Source organism: Aulonocara sp. 'chitande type north' Nkhata Bay, linkage group LG13 (assembly GCF_057382095.1).
Source record: "Aulonocara sp. 'chitande type north' Nkhata Bay isolate Kocher_YH1m ecotype deep benthic linkage group LG13, A_spYH_male_GT1.1, whole genome shotgun sequence".
NCBI lineage: Eukaryota > Metazoa > Chordata > Actinopteri > Cichliformes > Cichlidae > Aulonocara > Aulonocara sp. 'chitande type north' Nkhata Bay.
In genome coordinates, this window is record NC_141356.1 from 30,686,052 (window position 1) to 30,704,230 (window position 18,179).

At 38.9% G+C, this 18,179-nt stretch overlaps 2 protein-coding genes across 7 annotated transcripts in view; one reads left to right on the forward strand and one right to left on the reverse strand.

Annotated features, from left to right (window-relative positions):
• fbln7 (fibulin 7) overlaps positions 1 to 1,339 on the forward strand; it is a 12,200-nt gene extending 10,861 nt beyond the window's left edge. Inside the window, exon 8 of one of the 3 annotated variants that reach the window (XM_086259837.1) lies at positions 136 to 1,339. In XM_086259837.1, coding sequence (XP_086115963.1) covers positions 136 to 508 — 373 coding nt within the window. In that variant the 3' untranslated portion in view covers positions 509 to 1,339. The remainder of the gene's footprint in view (positions 1 to 135) is intronic. The other 2 variants (XM_086259838.1, XM_086259839.1) reach the window with 2 other exon arrangements.
• Positions 1,340 to 4,299: 2,960 nt separating this feature from the next.
• On the reverse strand, positions 4,300 to 16,030 carry tmem87b (transmembrane protein 87B). 4 transcript variants are annotated; one of them, XM_086259842.1, is made up of 19 exons: positions 15,828 to 16,030; positions 14,921 to 14,981; positions 14,736 to 14,827; positions 13,863 to 13,919; positions 13,656 to 13,694; positions 13,394 to 13,565; positions 12,444 to 12,505; positions 11,909 to 12,092; positions 11,717 to 11,816; positions 11,511 to 11,604; positions 11,194 to 11,267; positions 9,173 to 9,279; positions 9,022 to 9,080; positions 8,813 to 8,916; positions 8,654 to 8,727; positions 8,468 to 8,538; positions 6,505 to 6,557; positions 6,388 to 6,418; positions 4,300 to 6,099 (listed from the first exon to the last, which is right to left on the reverse strand). In XM_086259842.1, the coding sequence occupies exons 1-19, from the start codon at positions 15,975 to 15,977 to the stop codon at positions 6,058 to 6,060; spliced, it is 1,626 nt and encodes a 541-aa protein (XP_086115968.1). In that variant the 5' UTR covers positions 15,978 to 16,030; the 3' UTR covers positions 4,300 to 6,057. The 4 variants fall into 4 exon arrangements, with proteins under 4 accessions (XP_086115968.1, XP_086115967.1, XP_086115966.1 ...); XM_086259841.1 differs by lacking the exon at positions 11,194 to 11,267 and adding an exon at positions 10,832 to 10,905 and having other exon boundaries at positions 13,788 to 13,919; positions 15,828 to 16,029; XM_086259840.1 differs by having other exon boundaries at positions 13,788 to 13,919; positions 15,828 to 16,028.
• Positions 16,031 to 18,179: the final 2,149 nt, after the last annotated feature.

The window sequence follows — 18,179 nt, forward strand, 5'->3', positions numbered from 1 at the left end:
ATTTGGAGATGCAGCTAAAGAAATGGTTTGTGTCTAGAGAAAAACATTGAAATGAGTATATGTATGTGTGTGTTTCACTTCTCCAAAGCACTTTGCCCAGTAATTCTTAATATTTACTGTATTTCCTTCCTGCAGTCAGTGTGAGAGAAACCCCTGCCCCATGGACAGCCGTTCCTGCCACCTGGCCCCCAAGACTGTGTCCTTTCACTACCTGTCTCTGCCCTCCAACCTGAAGACTCCCGCCACGCTTTTCCGCATGGCGACCGCTGCCGTCCCCGGCCGCGCCGGCCCGGACAGCCTGCGTTTCGGCATAGTGGGCGGAAACTCACGCAGTATCTTTGTTATGCAGCGCTCAGACAGACAGACTGGTGAGCTGATACTGGTCCAGCAGCTGCGCGGGCCACAGGAGATCAGCGTTGACGTGGACATGTCCGAGTACAGCGACCGCACCTTTCAGGCCAAGCATGTGGCCCAGGTCCACATTCTGGTTTCACCTTACAATTTCTGAGCAAAGGAGGAAGATAAAGAGACTGAAAACTGTAGGAAGTTTACTTCAACCTATTTCAGAAATCAGTTTGTCTGAATTAGCAGTCACAGCCAAAATTACCAAAAGAGTGAGAAGGCGACAAAGCTGATTTTTAATCTCTATTTTATAAATCCAAAAATTAATGGAGAATTATAATGTAGCTGCATCTTTAGATAGTATCAGTATGCCTATGATTGACAATACTTGGCTCAGTGCATTTACATTTATAAGATCTAAATAACAGCATAATGAATGCAGAATGAGGGATCCATAGCTGTCATTGCTGTTGCTTTCTGTATGGCCACTATAGTTAATGTTTGTGTAGCTCAGGCCACAGATTTAATGCACTGCCTTTGCTTAACTGATGATAAATCCCTTTTTGACATTAGTGCTCCTGTGGCTCTAATTTATTGGCGATAATTGTTGCTGTTTTTTTGAGTTTTTTTTACAATATAGGAAACAGTATGCCACATGTTTATCTTCAATCATATACTGTATATTGGTTTTTTTTTACTAGCTTGCTTTGTTTACCTTTTGTAATACTAAGGGAGATTTTTAAGCAGTAGCTGCAGTGCTGTACCTGGTCTGTTTCCCCTGTTTCTCATAATCTGTATGTTACCCAGAGGTATTCTCATTATACTCCAAAACAATGATGATTTGTCAACCTTGCCAATGTAATACATAGTTTATCTGGAATTTTAATTGCCTCGGCATAACTGCAATAAAATCAGTCCAACTTTTCAGTATTTGTTAGGACTACCTCGCTTGATCCTGAGCAGAGTGCTTTTAAATGGCTTTGCAAATGTGTTTGTTTTCATTCAACAACCATTGTGGGGGGTTTTAATCACTGAAAGGCAAACACATAGCTGAAAAATGAAGCTTGGATGGCTATAAAACGCTTTCTGAATGAAGAGATGAAAGATTCGAGAAGAAGAATGTGTGTTCAATAACATAACCCCTGGAGCAGAAGTTCACAGGCAGTACACATCATACAAGTATTTCCAACATGTCTTAGAAACAAAGGAAGTCTCATAGTGTTTTTATTTGACTTTAGTAGAAGCAACAGCAACTGTCACATCTTCAAAATGCATCTCAGTGTGTCTATTTGATAAAGGAAAAGCAAAACAAAAAAGATTAATGCTTACCACATGTGTTCTCTTAACTTCTCCTGTCCTCCTCTTATGTCTGCATCCAGGGGGTTTACATCGCAATAAAAGGGGCCAAAAAAAGCTAGGCTACATGCTTCGAGGCAAGAGTGGATAGTGAGACTCAAAACACATGCCTCAATGATACGCACTGCTTTGAAAATGACAATGCGCCTTAATAGCTGGCGTAATTTCCTTTGGTAATGTACCAGGAGCTCTTACATTGCAGCCTTTGTTTCAGTGTGGAGCTCAGGCTGTTTGATGTTTATACGTTTCATCCATTCTCCGGCAGAGGGATATTGCCAGAGACAGCTGGAGAGCACTGAGCTACAAGCCATTTTCAGGAGAGTAATATCAAAAATGTACAGAAGGGGACGGTCCCCGGGGCAGACAGAATGGAGAGTTCATTCATATAGTCACAGAAAAAAAAGGTTGACTTTAGTTCTCTTTGGTTCTTCCTCCCATCACCCTTAACTAGTCACAGCAGATGGCAGACACTCCCTGAGCCTCGTTCTGCTGCAGGTTTCTTCCTGATAAAAGGACGTTTTTCCTTCTCACTGTCACCAAAGCACTTGGGTCATCTGATTGTTAGGGTTTTCTCTGCATTACTGTAGGGTCTTTAACTTCCAATACAAAGTGCCTTGAAGCAACTGTTGCTGTGAATTGGCACTATATAAATAAAATTAATTCTCACAACGACCACTTTACTAGCAGTCATCTCTGTAAATGATGGATGGCTTAATGGACATTAAACATTAAATGTTAATAGTGGATCAATCCATAAAGGTGTTTTGCTCTACTTTTTTTTTTTAACAGGTTAGCTGAAATGTCACTTGTGTCACCTGCACCATCTTTCATTTGGGGAGTAAATCTATAACTTACAATCACGGTAAAAAGAAAATATACCCTCTTTCAATTCTAAGGTTTTACGTATGAGGGTATAATGAAAATAAACTGGTCCTTAGCAGGTACATTCTCAGATGAACAACCTCAGATGAACTACAGAAAAATATGACATATTACACTTTCATTATTTATTTAACAAAAAATAAACTGGAACACAGATCAGTGTATGAAAAACTAAACAAAGTCTTACTGTTCCAATATGAATTAAGAAGGTAAGAAAGAACCAGGTGCTGGAAATCAACTAGACTCGATTAACTGATCAAGTGTGAGCACCTCCATTAAAATGTCAGTTTTGGCAGTTTGCAGGTCTGGAGCATTCAGGCGTTTGTTAACGTGATGCCAAGGATGAAAGACATCACCTAGATCTTAAACAAACAATTGTAGGTGCCCATCAATCACGGAAGGGTTATAAGGCGATTTCCAAACAAAGCCTTTCATTATACAGTGAGAAACATCACTCACAAGTAGAACACGTTCAGCTGTGCCAAGACAGCAGCCAATCTTCACAGGAGAGGTCATCCCAGGATATTTACCCTGAGTTCAGACTGTTCACTGATCAGAGACATTTGAGAAACTCCAAGCCCTGAGCTACATCTCAGATTCTACAGTCCTCAGTTAGCATGCTAAATCTTTAATTTCATGACAGTACAATTAGAAAAAGACTGAACAAAATATAGAATTTTTGCAAGAGTTAACAGGAGAAAGTCTCTTCTTTCTAAATGGAACATGTCAACAGACTTAAGGTTTGCAAAGTCGTATCAAAAACAGCTTATCAGGACAAACATTTCATACCAATTGTTATGCACTGTGGGGAAGGAGTGATGATTTTTTAAGCCACAGGACCAGGGCACCTTGCAGTCATTGACTCGACTATGAACTCACTTGTATACCAGAGTATTCTGGAGTCAAACGCGAGCCTTTCTGTCCGACAGCTAAAACGCAGCTCTAACTAGGTTGTGCAACAGCACAATGATTCCAAGCACAGAAGCAAATCTCCACCAGGACGGCTGAAAAAGAATCAAAATGCTGCAAACCTCATGAACTGAAGTTAGCAGGCATTCATAAGCAATGTTGTAAAAAAGAATGAAACTTCAAGTTATTGCTGCTAAAGTGGTTCTACAAGCTACTGAATCATGGGCTATAGTTTTTTTATACACACTGCTTCTACATTTTATCTTAATTTTTGCTAAATCAACAGTGACAGAGTATTTCATGTTTTGCAGTTCATCTGATGGTGTATTTAAAATGTATTTATATTTCAGACCATTTTAACTACATGAAACCTTACAATTGAAAAAGTGTGCACTTTCTGTCTGTATGTGTATGTGCAAACTGAAGATCCCTGTGCTTTTTCTGACTTGAACATAGAGAACAGTGTTAAAATAACTTAGACAGAAAACATAACAGGGTTATAGAAGTGATGTAATGCTGTCAGTGACAGTTATTTTGGCTGTTCCCTTGCACCTGGCTGTTAATATGATGAGGACATGCTCTATTTGTCTCTGGTTTTACTCGCTGGAGTTGAGGTGCATGCTGTTTGAAACCCAAACAATCTACCAAAGAAGCAGCAGCACCTACAGTAGACTTATTGCTTTCCTTTTTAAGACCTGTTAAAAGAGAAATTTATCTATTTAAACATATACTCACTGGTCCTCTTTAATAACACACTTTCAAAACAGCCTAGAAAAAAACATTTTATATGATGCAACAAATTCACAGAAATTGTAAAATTGAATCCTTTAATTGCCAAACACTGAAAGTCATAGATCAGAAAACAATATCCCAAATTTAAATCCGATTTGATCCAAGTGTACGTACTTCTTGGAAAGTAAGTGAGAAGAAAACCCCTGGTTGGAAGAGTTCAAGCTCAAGTTATACTTAATACCCATTAAAAGAAAAAGAAAAAAAAAGCGAAGCATATTATCCAGACATGTCCCCACCTGTGGAATTATGAAATAACAGGAATAAGCCAAAAGCCATCTGTACAAATAATCAAAGGTCCACTGCAGGTGTCTGCAGGTTTATATAACCGAAGGCTCGCTTGCCCTCATAAGCACAATTATTCCAGGTTTACAGGCAATACAAAAAGGAATTAACAAGGAACGGTGACAATATAAATCCAATGAGGTGGTCAGTGTGTGCATAATTCAGCTGCTGTGTTATAATGGGAATGGCCTAGAAAGACAAAAATACAAATCCTGCTGTTACATCTACTCGACACAGCACGCACACACTAAGACGACAGTGCTCCAACTTCAAAATGACGCTGCCAAAATCAGGCCAGGCATTTTCAAAAAATATATAGTACATCAATATATTAAGACCAAAACATAAAAGAACACAAATGTTATTAAGGTGTCTGTGAAGCCAAGAAGATGATTTTATCAGCAAAGAAGGCAAATGTTAAGATAGTGCAAGATCCAAATAATCCAAACAAAAACAAAAAAAAAAAAAAAAAAAAGGGGGGGGGGGGGGGGGGGGGATGGAAGCACACATTGTAAACATGAAGGATTTCAGGACAAACACTTTAACATATAAGTCCACTTGAAACACAAATAAATAATGAAATCACTTAGTTCCATAGAAGCATACATGCAGCATACTGCTTCCCATTCAAAAGATAGAACCTGCCCACCCACACCTGTACAGTAGAATCAAAATATGACACTAAACCCTAATTTCCCACTATTGTCATAACTCACATCTAACTCAAATTATTCAAAGGACTTGCTTGTGCGTCATCTCTCATACTCATTCATGAGGACTTTGTATGTCTGCTAATTTCAGTTTAAGACATCAACTGTTTTCACACATGCTGTTCTCAATTAATGGAAGCTACTAGGGCCTCATACAAGAACCACATGTAGGCACGGTATTGATCTTAAAAAGTGCATATGAACAAATTTATTTAATCTTTATCTTTAAATAATCCACTTACCCAATATATTTTCTTGCTTCTGGCTTATAATAGCTCACGTATTTCCTTCTTAGTTAATTGTTGAAAAAAAGCTTTGTGTCTTTTCTTTAAAATATAATTATCTGACTTCTTAAACCTCACTAATAATGCACTAGATGTTCTCAGGAAGACTTAACATATATTTGTGTGTATGTTAATGTATGAGGCCCATTGGTAAAACAAATGTGTTTAAACATAGCAAAAATAAATACAGTTCTGGAGGAAAAACATGAAACTGTTGTCTTTGGAAAAAGTGATTATATGAGGGAAATGGTGAGCCGGGTGTTCAGTCAAAAAAAAAAAACGTAGGTTTTCCTCTGGTAGAGTCCTTAAGAAGCTGACAGGAATCAGCCAAGGTCCCCCTAAAACTGTGGCTTGCACCACCTTGTGAGGTAGCGGCCAATCAGGAGGATCCCCTGAAAATGGCACTCCACCACCATCCAAACGTTGTAAAACCCTGTTACACAGTCAGGTACAGCTGCCGTTTTCCTTCCTTGTCAGCAGATGGTTGGAAACACTGTGCTTCATTCCAGCTTTGACATTTCATACTTGGTTGTCATGATTTCCTGAGAAACAATAGACACTCGATAAAAAAACTAGACATTTTCAGACAGTAATCCCCTGAAAGAAAACATGCTTTTGTACATTATCATTTTGCTGAGCCTCACCTTTCTTACCAACCGCTCCTATGCCTGTCAAGCACCTCATTCAACTATATTTCTCCAAATTCATAGCACATTTCAAACAGTGGGCCCTTTATTTCAACTACAGGGTCTATATATCTAGACTAACACATCTCTGGTTAAAAAAAAAAAAAGTAAATCATCTTTTGTACAAATCCATGTTGTTCATACCTCATCTGAGTCGAGCAGGATCGGTAGAGCTCTGTTGTGATATAAAAGGATAAAAAGAACCTCTTAGAACACACTGTGAGTGAAAAGACCTTTGAAAAGGTTTCACTGGATACTTACACATCAGTTAGAGAGGTAGGAATATTATCCTCGACCCATTTCAAGTCTTCATCCTGCACAAAGTTAAACAAAGTAAATGTAAAGTGAATCTGACGCTTCTGACCTGCAAGAAAGTAACTGTTTTTGGTCAGTTTCGCCTGTTTAGCAAATCAGCCAGCTCCCATCTAAACCACTTTAACTCACTAACCCGGATCCCTCCACTATCAGACCACAGGGAAATAAAGGGGTTCTTTAGACTCTCAGGTTAAATGGGTGACAAGTAAAGGGAGCCCAGTAAGCTGTATAAATTAAACCCTCCTTACAGAAGCAACCCAAACAGTGGAGACCAATTCATCAAGCTGAACCTCATCTCATAAATGCCATATCAATGTATGACCAAAATCATTATGGTATTTTGATCAGACAGTATATGTACGGCCACTGATGATATCAATGCAATATTTTCATAAGGCAGCTGTTAAAGCTGACCTTTTAAAGCAAAAACAAAAGCCTAATAAAGCACCAAATTATCACCAAAAAGACAAAAATACCAAATGAAAAGCCTTGCCAACCAAACAAGCCAACCTTATGGCTCAAGTATAATCAAATTTTAAATAAACATGAAAGAAAATTTAGGGAAAAAATTACACCAAATGAAACAACAAGATATTGAGCATGTCATTAACCAAAATTAGTTCTGGGAGATTTAGGGCTGTGCTATTTTTATGTCTGAAATCATGAATGTAAACTAGTTTTCTACTGCTAAATTCACATATGTTTATTTCCTAAGGTCCTGAACAGTTGTTTATACAGATGTGTTTTTCTTGTATTCTTACATGTATGTAGCTTGGATTTTTTTCCTTTTATATTTTATACCTTTACATTTAGATTTACCAATTTACAGTGTTACAGTACGATTTTATAAGCTTCAAATTCCAATTAAGATCTGGCTTAAAATATTTGACAGTGTCACACTGCCCATTGTGTTGTATGGTAGTGACATATGAGGTCCATTCAGTCATTAGAGCCGTACCCACTGAGCTGAGGGATGAAGACCCAACAGAATTTCTACATGCAGACTTCTGCAGCAACATTTTACAGCCTGTTGATTTTGGCAGATACTCACTGATAATTAACAAACTTAAATCCAGCCCACAAGACACCCTCCCTTCAAAACCAGATGAGACCAGGATAGACACCCTAATTAGTTTCACAGAAACACTGCTGTCCAAACACCAGTCAGAGTAAACCAAGTTATAACACATTGCAAAGAAACTTATCTGAAATATTGGAAAGAAGAAACTAAAAGCTGAAGCAGATTAAAGCACTATCTGGCCTAAAACAGAGATTATGAATTGGCAAAATATCTGTTGACCGTCAGTGATAGAAAGCAGAGACAGATCAGTGACCACAAACTGGCAACAGAAACAGGTCGACACAAAAAGTCATGGCAACCGAAAGAAAACAGAACATGTGATCCCTGACAGGTGAGGCTGAAGCCGAGATGAACTTCCTGCAAATCTTTCAATAAGGTAAGGAACACCGATTTTACCTAGTTCAGTTCTATAAATTCCAAATTTCATTAAATTAAACAATATCTTAAAATTACAACTCTCCTAGGAGACTGAGGATAAAAACGTCCCACAAGCAGTGGATGACCTGGACACACACATACACATAACGTACGCTAATTTATTGAGAATACTCAGTGATTTTGTGTTATTTTATTCTTCTATTTTTGTTTCTTTAGTTTATTAAAAAATTGTTTTTTAATGCTCTGGGAGTATTGTTTTAAGATACTATGGCGCCAATAACAAAGCACTTTTAAATGGAAATGAATTGAAATGAAATACTGCCCTCTGCAGGCCCTCTGCAAATGTGACATTTGGTCAGCTGCATTTCCTCAGAGGTAGGTATTCTTATTAAAAGTTGAATGAAACATAATTATTTAACCAATTACCAAAAACTTGTCTGTGTTACTTACTGGGTTTGTTTCTGCAGGCTTCACTGTACCATTTGTCTCATTTTTAGTCGCTCTCAACTTTATACCATCAGCTGCCAATAAGAAAAGAAAAAAAAATACTAAGGAGAAAACATTTTTAAAAAGTAAACATAGACTGAGATGTGCAGTTTTCTGGTTACAAGTAATGCCCTCATGATCTAACTTTACCAAGGTTTGTAGATGCGATAAACTCCTCAATCTCCTCATCATCAGAGTCATCTATGAGAGGTGTGAAAGCGTACCTGTGGATATTGAAATTAAAAGTTTTAAATGCATGCCCAGTTTAGTTTATGTTGATGAATTGAAGAGTCTTAATAAATTACTTGCCTTTGGTTGTTTGCAGACGGTCTCCATAAGAACATTATGACGAGCAGAATGACAGAGAACAGGAACCTCCAGAAAGCATCTTCTACCCACAACTCAATCCAATCCTTTAGACAAAAACAGGCTCGGTTTTCAATAAAATGTCAACATTAAACATTCATTAAAAAAAAAAAAAAATGCTATTATTGCTCAGTAATCCAAACCACACTCACAGACTGGCATTCTACTAATCGCAATTTTTTTGCCGTCCAACCCATGAAAATGATGGAAGCTGAGGGTGTAGAGGGCAAGGTGTGAAACTCTTTGGCATGTCGATGAAAATACAAATAACTGGTGCAGTGAAAATGTAGCTGCAGGACTTACCAATGACAGCAAATATTAATGTGTTTGTAAAGTGCCTGTAGAGTGACAGCTTGACAGGGTTTCTCCTCAGTTTCAGAGTCTTGATGGTTTGTGCCAAGCTGACAAAAATGTTAGTGGCAGTCAAGGTAAACACATGGCAGCCATTACACAGAAACTGTACAAATACACCACGCATTAGATAATAGTGATTACATGCTGCAATCACATGCAGTTCCGCCAGTGGAGTACACCTGGATGCTAATATGACGTAAGCACAGGAAAGGTTGTGATAAAGTGTGAGATTTTGCCTCTGCTTAAAAAAGCCTATTAATCGTCATTGTTGTAAAATGCATTTTGCAAAGATCTTTAAGCACAAAGATGTGGAAGAGGATGTTAATGGTTTTAATGTGCCTGGATTTTAGCAGCCAATTTACAAAGAGTTAAAGAGTCAAGTTGTTTATTTATTTATGAAGGTGTCTAATGTTTTGACAGATCTGCATTTTTGGTGGGGTTTTTCTCTTTCCCCATTTACAGTTTATCAGTTGTTTCACATAAAAACAAAAATGTAAAGCCATACTATACCATTAATTTTCCAAAAACCTTTATAGACCCATATCAAAATATTCCCTCTAACTCATAACTCCTGTTCATTGAGAAATTTGTATTTCTTGGCTGCAATGTTTGAGCAGTGGGTATATATGTTCCACTCAATAACAATGTTCAGGGTGACAGGGTGGGACTCTAAAACTTGTTCAGCCCCAACAAAACACCACAAAACTTTAATGTACTTTAATTCAAAATCATTACAAATAGCTGATCTATATCACCTGTTTAAATACTGCAAGACATATATGCATGCTACTGCTGACCATGTAACATATCCGATAACCACCAAAGGAGAGAAAACATGCCACAGGTTATGTCATGGATGTTTTTTAGGATCTGTGAGCCGCCCTGGAAAAGATCAAGTGTGCAATGTAGCACCGATGCCGTGTCTTATGATAGAGGCAATCCTAAACTAACTTCTTTCTCTGACTGCTTTGTTCTCACTAAAGCTTAAATTATGGTCCAGCAGTGGTAACATGTTGACAGTCTGCTGGTAGTCCATGGTCAGCCTGTCTAATTGCAGCGAGTGTCTCTTGTCAACAAAGGCAGTGCACAAAGGACACTCCATGACTGGTTTGTGGGCTACTCTTGTGTTTACAAAAAGCACTCAAGGAGTTATGACAAATGATTTTATCCAGATTTTATCCCCCACACTAGTTGCACCCATGCTGATAAAAACCTTTTAACAGCACAATCTGGAAAGTCTGGTGGACGGGCATGCAAAAATCAATCATTTCTACCAATGTAGACTGAGACTGTTGAAAAATGTAAATAATACAAACTGTCATTAATTATGCAAGGAAAGCAGCAGTAAAGATTTAGAAGAAGTTAAATCATCAACCAGAAAACAATGCATTGCTACAAATTTCACCACAGAATGAATGATTAAAGCAGGGCTGTTTCAACTGAGACCCAAGACGTCTTTGTGTGAAGCTGTATTTCAGCTGCTAATGATCTGGTGAAGGAACAGGACAGAGGGAGACCACAATTTCCTGATCTAATATTGGTTCATGTGTAGGAAGTGAGGAGCAGAGGAGAACCGCACGAGGAAAGGCTGTAGGTGCACAAAAGGATATCCACCAGCATAAAGAAGAGTCAAGCAGAGCCAGGGGAATGTTGGCCAGCAGAGCCAAGTCAGAGTCTTTTGCCTAGAAGGGATAACAGAGCGGGAGCAGAGGACACAAGGAAGAGGAGAAAGATGTGAAGGGGGGGGGGGGGGGGGGGGGGGGGGGGGGGAATTACAGATAGGAAAGCAGCACTGCAACTGAAACATAAAACCATCCACCCAAGTGCAAAGGGGAAAATAAATAATCCAACCAACAAGCCAAGAACATTCAAAATCACTCAGATACACCAACAAACGTGCCCATTTTCTTATGTTGGGACACTCCAGTTGCTATTGATATTTGTGCTGGTGAGGAATACACTGGAAGGATATGAACCAGATGGCGCAGGAGTCAAACATAGCCAGAACAATTGCTGTGATGAGAGCGCGGCCATTGTCTCGACCCTTGATATTTGGTGCGCAACAAGAAAATACAGAAATTGTGACGACAAGTTTACTTCATTAAAAAATACAGCATGAGAGCAAATTACAATGTTAACTGTACGAGCTCAGCTCATATCTTTGGTAAAATAAACAATTTAAATGTAGGACTTTAAACCTTTTAAATTTCTAATTGCTAAATGTTATTATTGGCGTTTGCAAAGGCTATTCTGACTTAAATCAAAGTAATCAAAGATCACAACTCACCCCTGTAATCCTCAGGACACCCTCAATGCTAGCAAAGGCCAAGTAGAGGATGCCAAGCCCAACTACTCTGTGCATCACTGTCCCCAATCGAGGTCTAAAAGAAAAACAACCCCCCCAAAAATGGTGTTTTTTTTCCCCATTTTATTTAACTTAAGGAGGGGTTTCAATTATTCTACAAGTTGCTGTGTGTATAGATTTTAACATACTTCACGATGCCATAGCCAAGGCTGACGATAATGACGAGTAAACGAGCCAAAGTCCTCTTGAAGGCAGAGACCAACTCAGCAAAGATCAGCAAACCTGGAGCTAAAGTAAAGTAAATATGTTGAAAAAAAATACAACTTACTGTCTGACATGAGAGAAGAAGAGAACTCTTGTGACCGTCTATAAACACTCACAGGCGGAGCCGACAGTATTGGTGTTTTCGTATTCGGCGCAGAAGACGGCCTTCTCCACCATGCCGAGGAATATGACCCCTGCTATCCAAAACTGGATCCTTAGGAGATCTTTCCAATAGCAGGCCGCCCAGAGAAACCATAACAGGGCGTACAGGATGTACACGACGCACATCACCATGTAGAACTGCAAACAGACACTCAAGGATTAGCCTTTAAAGCCTGTCAGTTTTAGGTCACTTCAGGATTGTAAATCTTAAAAAACAAATGATTTAAAATCACATTTAATGAAATGGTTGTAGGAGTTTCTGCATGTTTTCTTGCAGTTTACCTAAACTGTCATCTTAATATAAGACTACATCTAATAACTGAGTATATAATGAGTTAATTTAAAACACACACAAACACAAAAGAGTCTTATCATTCCACTGGAGACAGCAAATAATTAAGGGAACATATTATTAAAGGGAGTAAAGTCAGCAAGTGGCCAATAAATCACATAAATTGCAATCACTTATTTCTAAAGTCATCTACTTACAATCATGAGAGGCCATTCTGTGACAGAAATGTAGCCGTGGCTGCCCTTCATTACCACATTAACTGCAAAACCAAAATCCAGACATTAGACTAATGATGCAAGACACTTTTCCCAAGCATATTAAACAGACAAAAGGCAAGTTTTCATTATGATCTAAATTCTGATTGCACAATGTAGCGGCTCAGTCTTCAGCCTGGTTGCTTTAAAGCTTCACTTTCCCTGTGCACTTATGTCTACCAATGGGAATAAAATTTCCCAGGAAAATTACGTCAGTCCAGCCAAAACAGGACAAGCGCCTTCGTCTCACTCTGTGGCTATCGGCAGTTTTCTCCAGGTAGCACAAATGACACAAAGAAAAACAAGAAGAGAGATTGTAGAAACTCTAGCAAACAAAACAAAGAGCCCTGCTGCAGGAAAAAGGAAAAAAAGACGGAGCGCGATAGAAAGTAAAACTAAAACACATATGAACCTCTCAGTAGAAAAGGCTCCAGGATATGAGATCAAAATCCGGCATTCACCTGGGATTACATCAACTGCCACTTTAAGAATTTGTTTGTGGTTGCTGCAGATCCTGAAATCTGACACTTCAGTGTCAGCTAAAAAGCTCTGCGTGTATGAGATAGGAGGGCGACTGAATTAATGCAGTTTAAAAAAGCAAAGGTAAAAAAAAATGTAAATGCTTTTTACTATAAGCTGCATTCACACAGTCTCACACACATTCATACAAGCACTATATTCTGTACCTAAGCACTTTCTAAAATTCACACACACTCCAATGGATGTATCGGGGGCAACTCGGCCTTCACTGTCTTGCCCAAAGATACTATGACATGTAGGCTTGAGCAGCCAGAGAATTGGTCCACCGACCCTCTGACAGGTAGATGACCCACCCTACCCAAGCTGCCCACAATTACAAGATGCTCATATTTAGTAGTTTTAAAAAGTCTCACCTGTTAAACTCCAGTTGGCTTCTGGTTTACTAGACTCGATCTTAACGACTAGCAGGTAAGGGCCATCCTTCCAAGTGGTGGCTATGACGTGGTCTCTGATTTTCACACTGCTGTTCTTCGTAGCACTGCTGGTGTCATACTCCTCGGCAATCCATTTTATGTCATTTTTATCCTGCAGGATTAAAGGAATCCAGCATTTATTACTTATGAAAACATATGTAATAATTAACCTTAAAATCAAAGATCATTTGCGGGTTCTTACTTCAAACGCAGAGGACACATGTGGATCTGCCTTTGCTTTCTGAAAAGAAACACAGTTGCAGGATGTTGAAGAACTAAAAACAACAACATCGTTAAGAATACGGCTGTGGTGACACCAACATAGCAAACCCACTTTGAGCATCGGGAAGGGCAGCCCATTGCTACATACAATGGGACCGTGTTTGTGTTCGATGTGCTCCCCTGGTACCTTTGGGTTTGGATCCAGATTCTTCTCAGGAATCAGGCCTGGCCTCTTATACATCTCCTACAGACAAAGACGGTCACAATTCACCAATCAGAAACAAGCAAGGCACGAGACAGACCAGTGCACCACTCAAATAATGGTGGGGATTTAATCACTTTCATGCATCCTGAAGCTGTCCCATCCTTAAACTGTTCTGGGACACTGTTCACAGTACACTGGGGGAGATTCTGTGCCACAATATTGAATCTATATGCCTGACTTTCTACCTAGGGAAAAACGGATTTAAAATTACCCAAATGTTATAAATATTTACTAAAAAAAAAAAGCGTATGGGGGCAAATTAGACTATAACAATGCATTGGCTTTGCAAAGAATCTCTCATTATGGGGCCATGGATGGCTATAAGTCAAGATCTGGAGTGTACAGAATTGACCGACAGTTTAAGAAACTATAGTTAATTCATACAGTGCTTTACACAGAGCGCTATACAACAATTAAAATACAACTAATATCAACAGAGAAACATGTTTATACAGATTAAAGACTATGAAAAAGTAAAATGTAGTGCATTCTGGGAAAAATTGAAAACATACATTGCACTGCAGTGTTGACCCATTTTGTTTTCCGTTGATGTTTTGACTATGACAGCCCATACCCCCATTTTTGGGGGGTTTTGTTTAGTGTACTTTGTTTTCTGTACCACATGGAATTTTTTAAGTAAATATTTAGTGCTGCATGTCTTGAAAATTTGAAGGAGTCCCCTTTTATTCCGCATGTATACAAATACGTTTTTAAAAAAGGATAATTAAAATAAAGTTTAAAAAAGAAACTATCAACTCAACGCAGATGGTATGACAGGAAGCATTTTTTGCTTACTTCAATATTGTTGTATTCGTTGTGACAGGGGTAGTATTTCAAAAGCCAGTGAATAGTGACGTCCACCTCCTCAGGACAGTCAAATGGCCAGACTGAAACATGAAGACGTGATGACGTAACACAAAAAAAAGGAAGCACTTTGGGTAACAGGTTATGAGTAATTTTTTTTTTAAGTCATGACTTACCTTTTAGTTCAACATCAGTGTCTTTATACATTGATTTCCTTAACAGCAATGCTCTTGAGGTCTACGGAGTAATACATTTATTTATTATTATTTTTCATACTGATCAATTTAGTTAGGCAAACTAACTGATCATTGGTACTCTTTTGATCTCTCGGATCCAAACAAGCTGGACTCTGTGTCTTTGCAAAGTGGAAAAAGAACCTTATATTATAATATAAAAAATATTATTAATATAAGAAATATTAACCATAAGTGTGTTTTTCTAGCTGTCTGACCTGTCACCTATTCAGAATGAACCTGCAAATGCAGGTTTTACTGCTACTGGAAAGAGGATAACAGAGTGGAAACTGAAACGTCTTAGCATGTAAATTATTGATTATTGAGCTATACACGTCTCTGTGGGCTAACTGTAGGAGCTGTGCCTTATCATTAATGAACAAAAAGAGGGAGTGAACTGTACAAGCACCTGACTGAAGATCGACTTTAAGAATGTTTTTATATGTTACAATGTGTGACATAACCTGAACACACACAACCTAAACTTGCAGGTTTTAGTCCAGAGACAGTGGCAGACAAAAAGAAAATAAGCTTTTGGGATTTTCACTTTAGTCTGTTAAACTATAACCAGTCAGCTAGTTGACTGCTACCCTTGAAGTACCTAATTATTATTAACAGTTCTTGGCATGGCTAACGGCTAATTATGCAAAACATTTCTCTGCTCTTTCGTTTATCACGGTTTATAAAGACTGGCTAAGAAAGGCTAAAGAGATACCGTTAGTGTGAGTTACAAGCCTCTCACCACATTCACAGCTGTCAGCGAGTTACCATAACAAGGATAATGTAGCTAACGCTAGCTAAGGGTGCTGCAGTTATCCAGAGTATTCAGCGTTTTTAGGAAGATACTCACATTAACAACAGTTATTGTCCAAAGCCCTGACTCTGGCGCTGCAACAGCTCCATTGATAATGTTGAGTATAATTACAGAAAACACCATCCACGGACAGTTAAGTCCTCTAGTTGGACAGCTCGACGTCCTCATCCCGACTGCAGCAGCCATATTCGTTACGTGTAGATTTCTCCACTTGCGCCGTGAACTCAGCTGCTCAGAGGATGGGAGGGGCCCAAGAGGTCTGCGACGTTTGTTACCTGTACGTCGCCTGCTGTCCCAGCTTCATTACCGCTATCCTGCTGGCACCCAGAATAAATGTTTTTGATATTTAATTTTTTTTTCTTGATAATTTGAGCGCTGTGCACATCATATGTGCGTTGGTCTTGTTTGTTCACAGAATAATGTGATGTTTTCGAATGATATTGTCACAGGTCCGTGATACAGGAATCACCTTTCCATGGTAGACGGAGACAGCCTTTTGTATTCAGTATATATTTGTACTCAGGATATCATCTTCATTGTACAGCAGGACTCATACAGATTGCATAAATCAGTGGTTCCCAAACCTTTTTCGCTGGGCCCCCCTTTGTTTTACAGAAAAATGTTCGCGCGCGCGCCCACACGCACGCACTAACACATCCTCCAACCACACGCGCCCATATTTTGCTCAATTGCGGTTTATTTCACACCTCAAACATTTAGTAAACAATTAAGCAAATACAAGTAATCTGCAGGTAGTAATAAAATAAACTAACTCTTTTACGCTACGTCCACACCTACACGGGTATTTTTTGAAAACACTGTTTCGTCCACACGTAAACGGCGTTTCGAATCACCGAAAACGGAGATTTTTTAAAACTATTTTTTTGCATTTACTGTGGACAAGGAATACAGAGTTCTTCGTGCAATGTTAAAGCTACTTGCCTTTTTTCACGTCAGCTGTGCGCCACGTTATTGCTTACATGAGAGGAATTGCAGAATGGCAGATAGTCAGATTAACAGTATTTTGTCTCTATCTTCAGGTTTTACATGCTTGCATATAAACATGCAGTTACTGTCCCTCCATTTAGAAAGGCAGAGGTATCAAGGTGTAATTATTTAACATGTAGTTGTTTTTTTCCTGTGTAATAATATTCCACATTGCTATCAATACATTTGTAAAAAAAAAATGCCTCTCTGTGCAAAATGGGTTTAAAAACATAAACAGCTGTAGGATACTGTTTGTCCATGATTTAGACAGGGGGAACAAATCGTGGCAGGATCAGCCTGATGTTATTTGTATCCCACTGTAACTTTACTGTATAAAGAGCTAACATCAGGAGTAGTTAGTCATTACAACAACTGTTTGTGAACTAAAAATCAAGAATGTGGGATACTGTTTGTCTGTGATTTAAACAGCCCAGCGGTGCTCCAGGCCAAGGGAAAACCAATTCTGCAGGGGAGACCTACCTTGGCACTTGTGCAGGTGAAGCCAAAGGGAAGATATGCTTCGCCATATTTTCTAGTCTTTGGCTTAGAATGATGTTGGTTTGGAAACATATTCAGCTATGCTTCATCTCCTGCTTTGCGTTTGTGTAGGCGCCCCTGCTAGCAGTGTCCAAGCATTGTTTGTTTGTTTTTTTCCCTTTTCATGCCCCCCCCCCCCCCCCCAGGGGGCGGGCCCCACACTTTGGGAAGGTCTGGCATAAATGGTGAAAAAGGCTATTACAGATATCATGCCCTTTAGTTTGGATACTGGACCACTCCTGGTTTAGGGGCGGCTGCTTTGACCACAGTGATGCAGCACCAGGTTTTCTTCTGTTCAGCTAACGTATAAAAATTCGAGTACACAAATCTTTTTCTTGCGTTTTTATACTTCAAATGTTCTCGTTGTTGTCCAAATCTTATTCGATGTCTTCTGGCTCCCTTTAGACGATCATCTGCTTCCATCTCAACCTATTCCTTGCATCTTCTTCTGTCACACAAATACAAACCTCTGTCACAAATTTAGAGGATCATCATTTAGCCTGGATAAATAGTTTGTTGCTTTATAAGAAAGCCCTCCGCAAAGCCAGAACATCTTACTATTCGTCACTGATTGAAGAAAATAAGAACAACCCCAGGTTTCTCTTCAGCACTGTAGCCAGGCTGACAAAAAGTCAGAGCTCTTTTGAGCCAACCATCCCTGACTTCATGAACTTCTTCACAAATAAAATTTTTATCATTAGAGAAAAAATTACCAATAATCATCCCACAGATGTAATATTATCTACAGCTACTTTTAGTACCATTGATGTTAAGTTAGACTCTTTTTCTCCAGTTGATCTTTCTGAGTTAACTTCAATAATTACTTCCTCCAAACCATCAACGTGTCTTTTAGACCCCATTCCT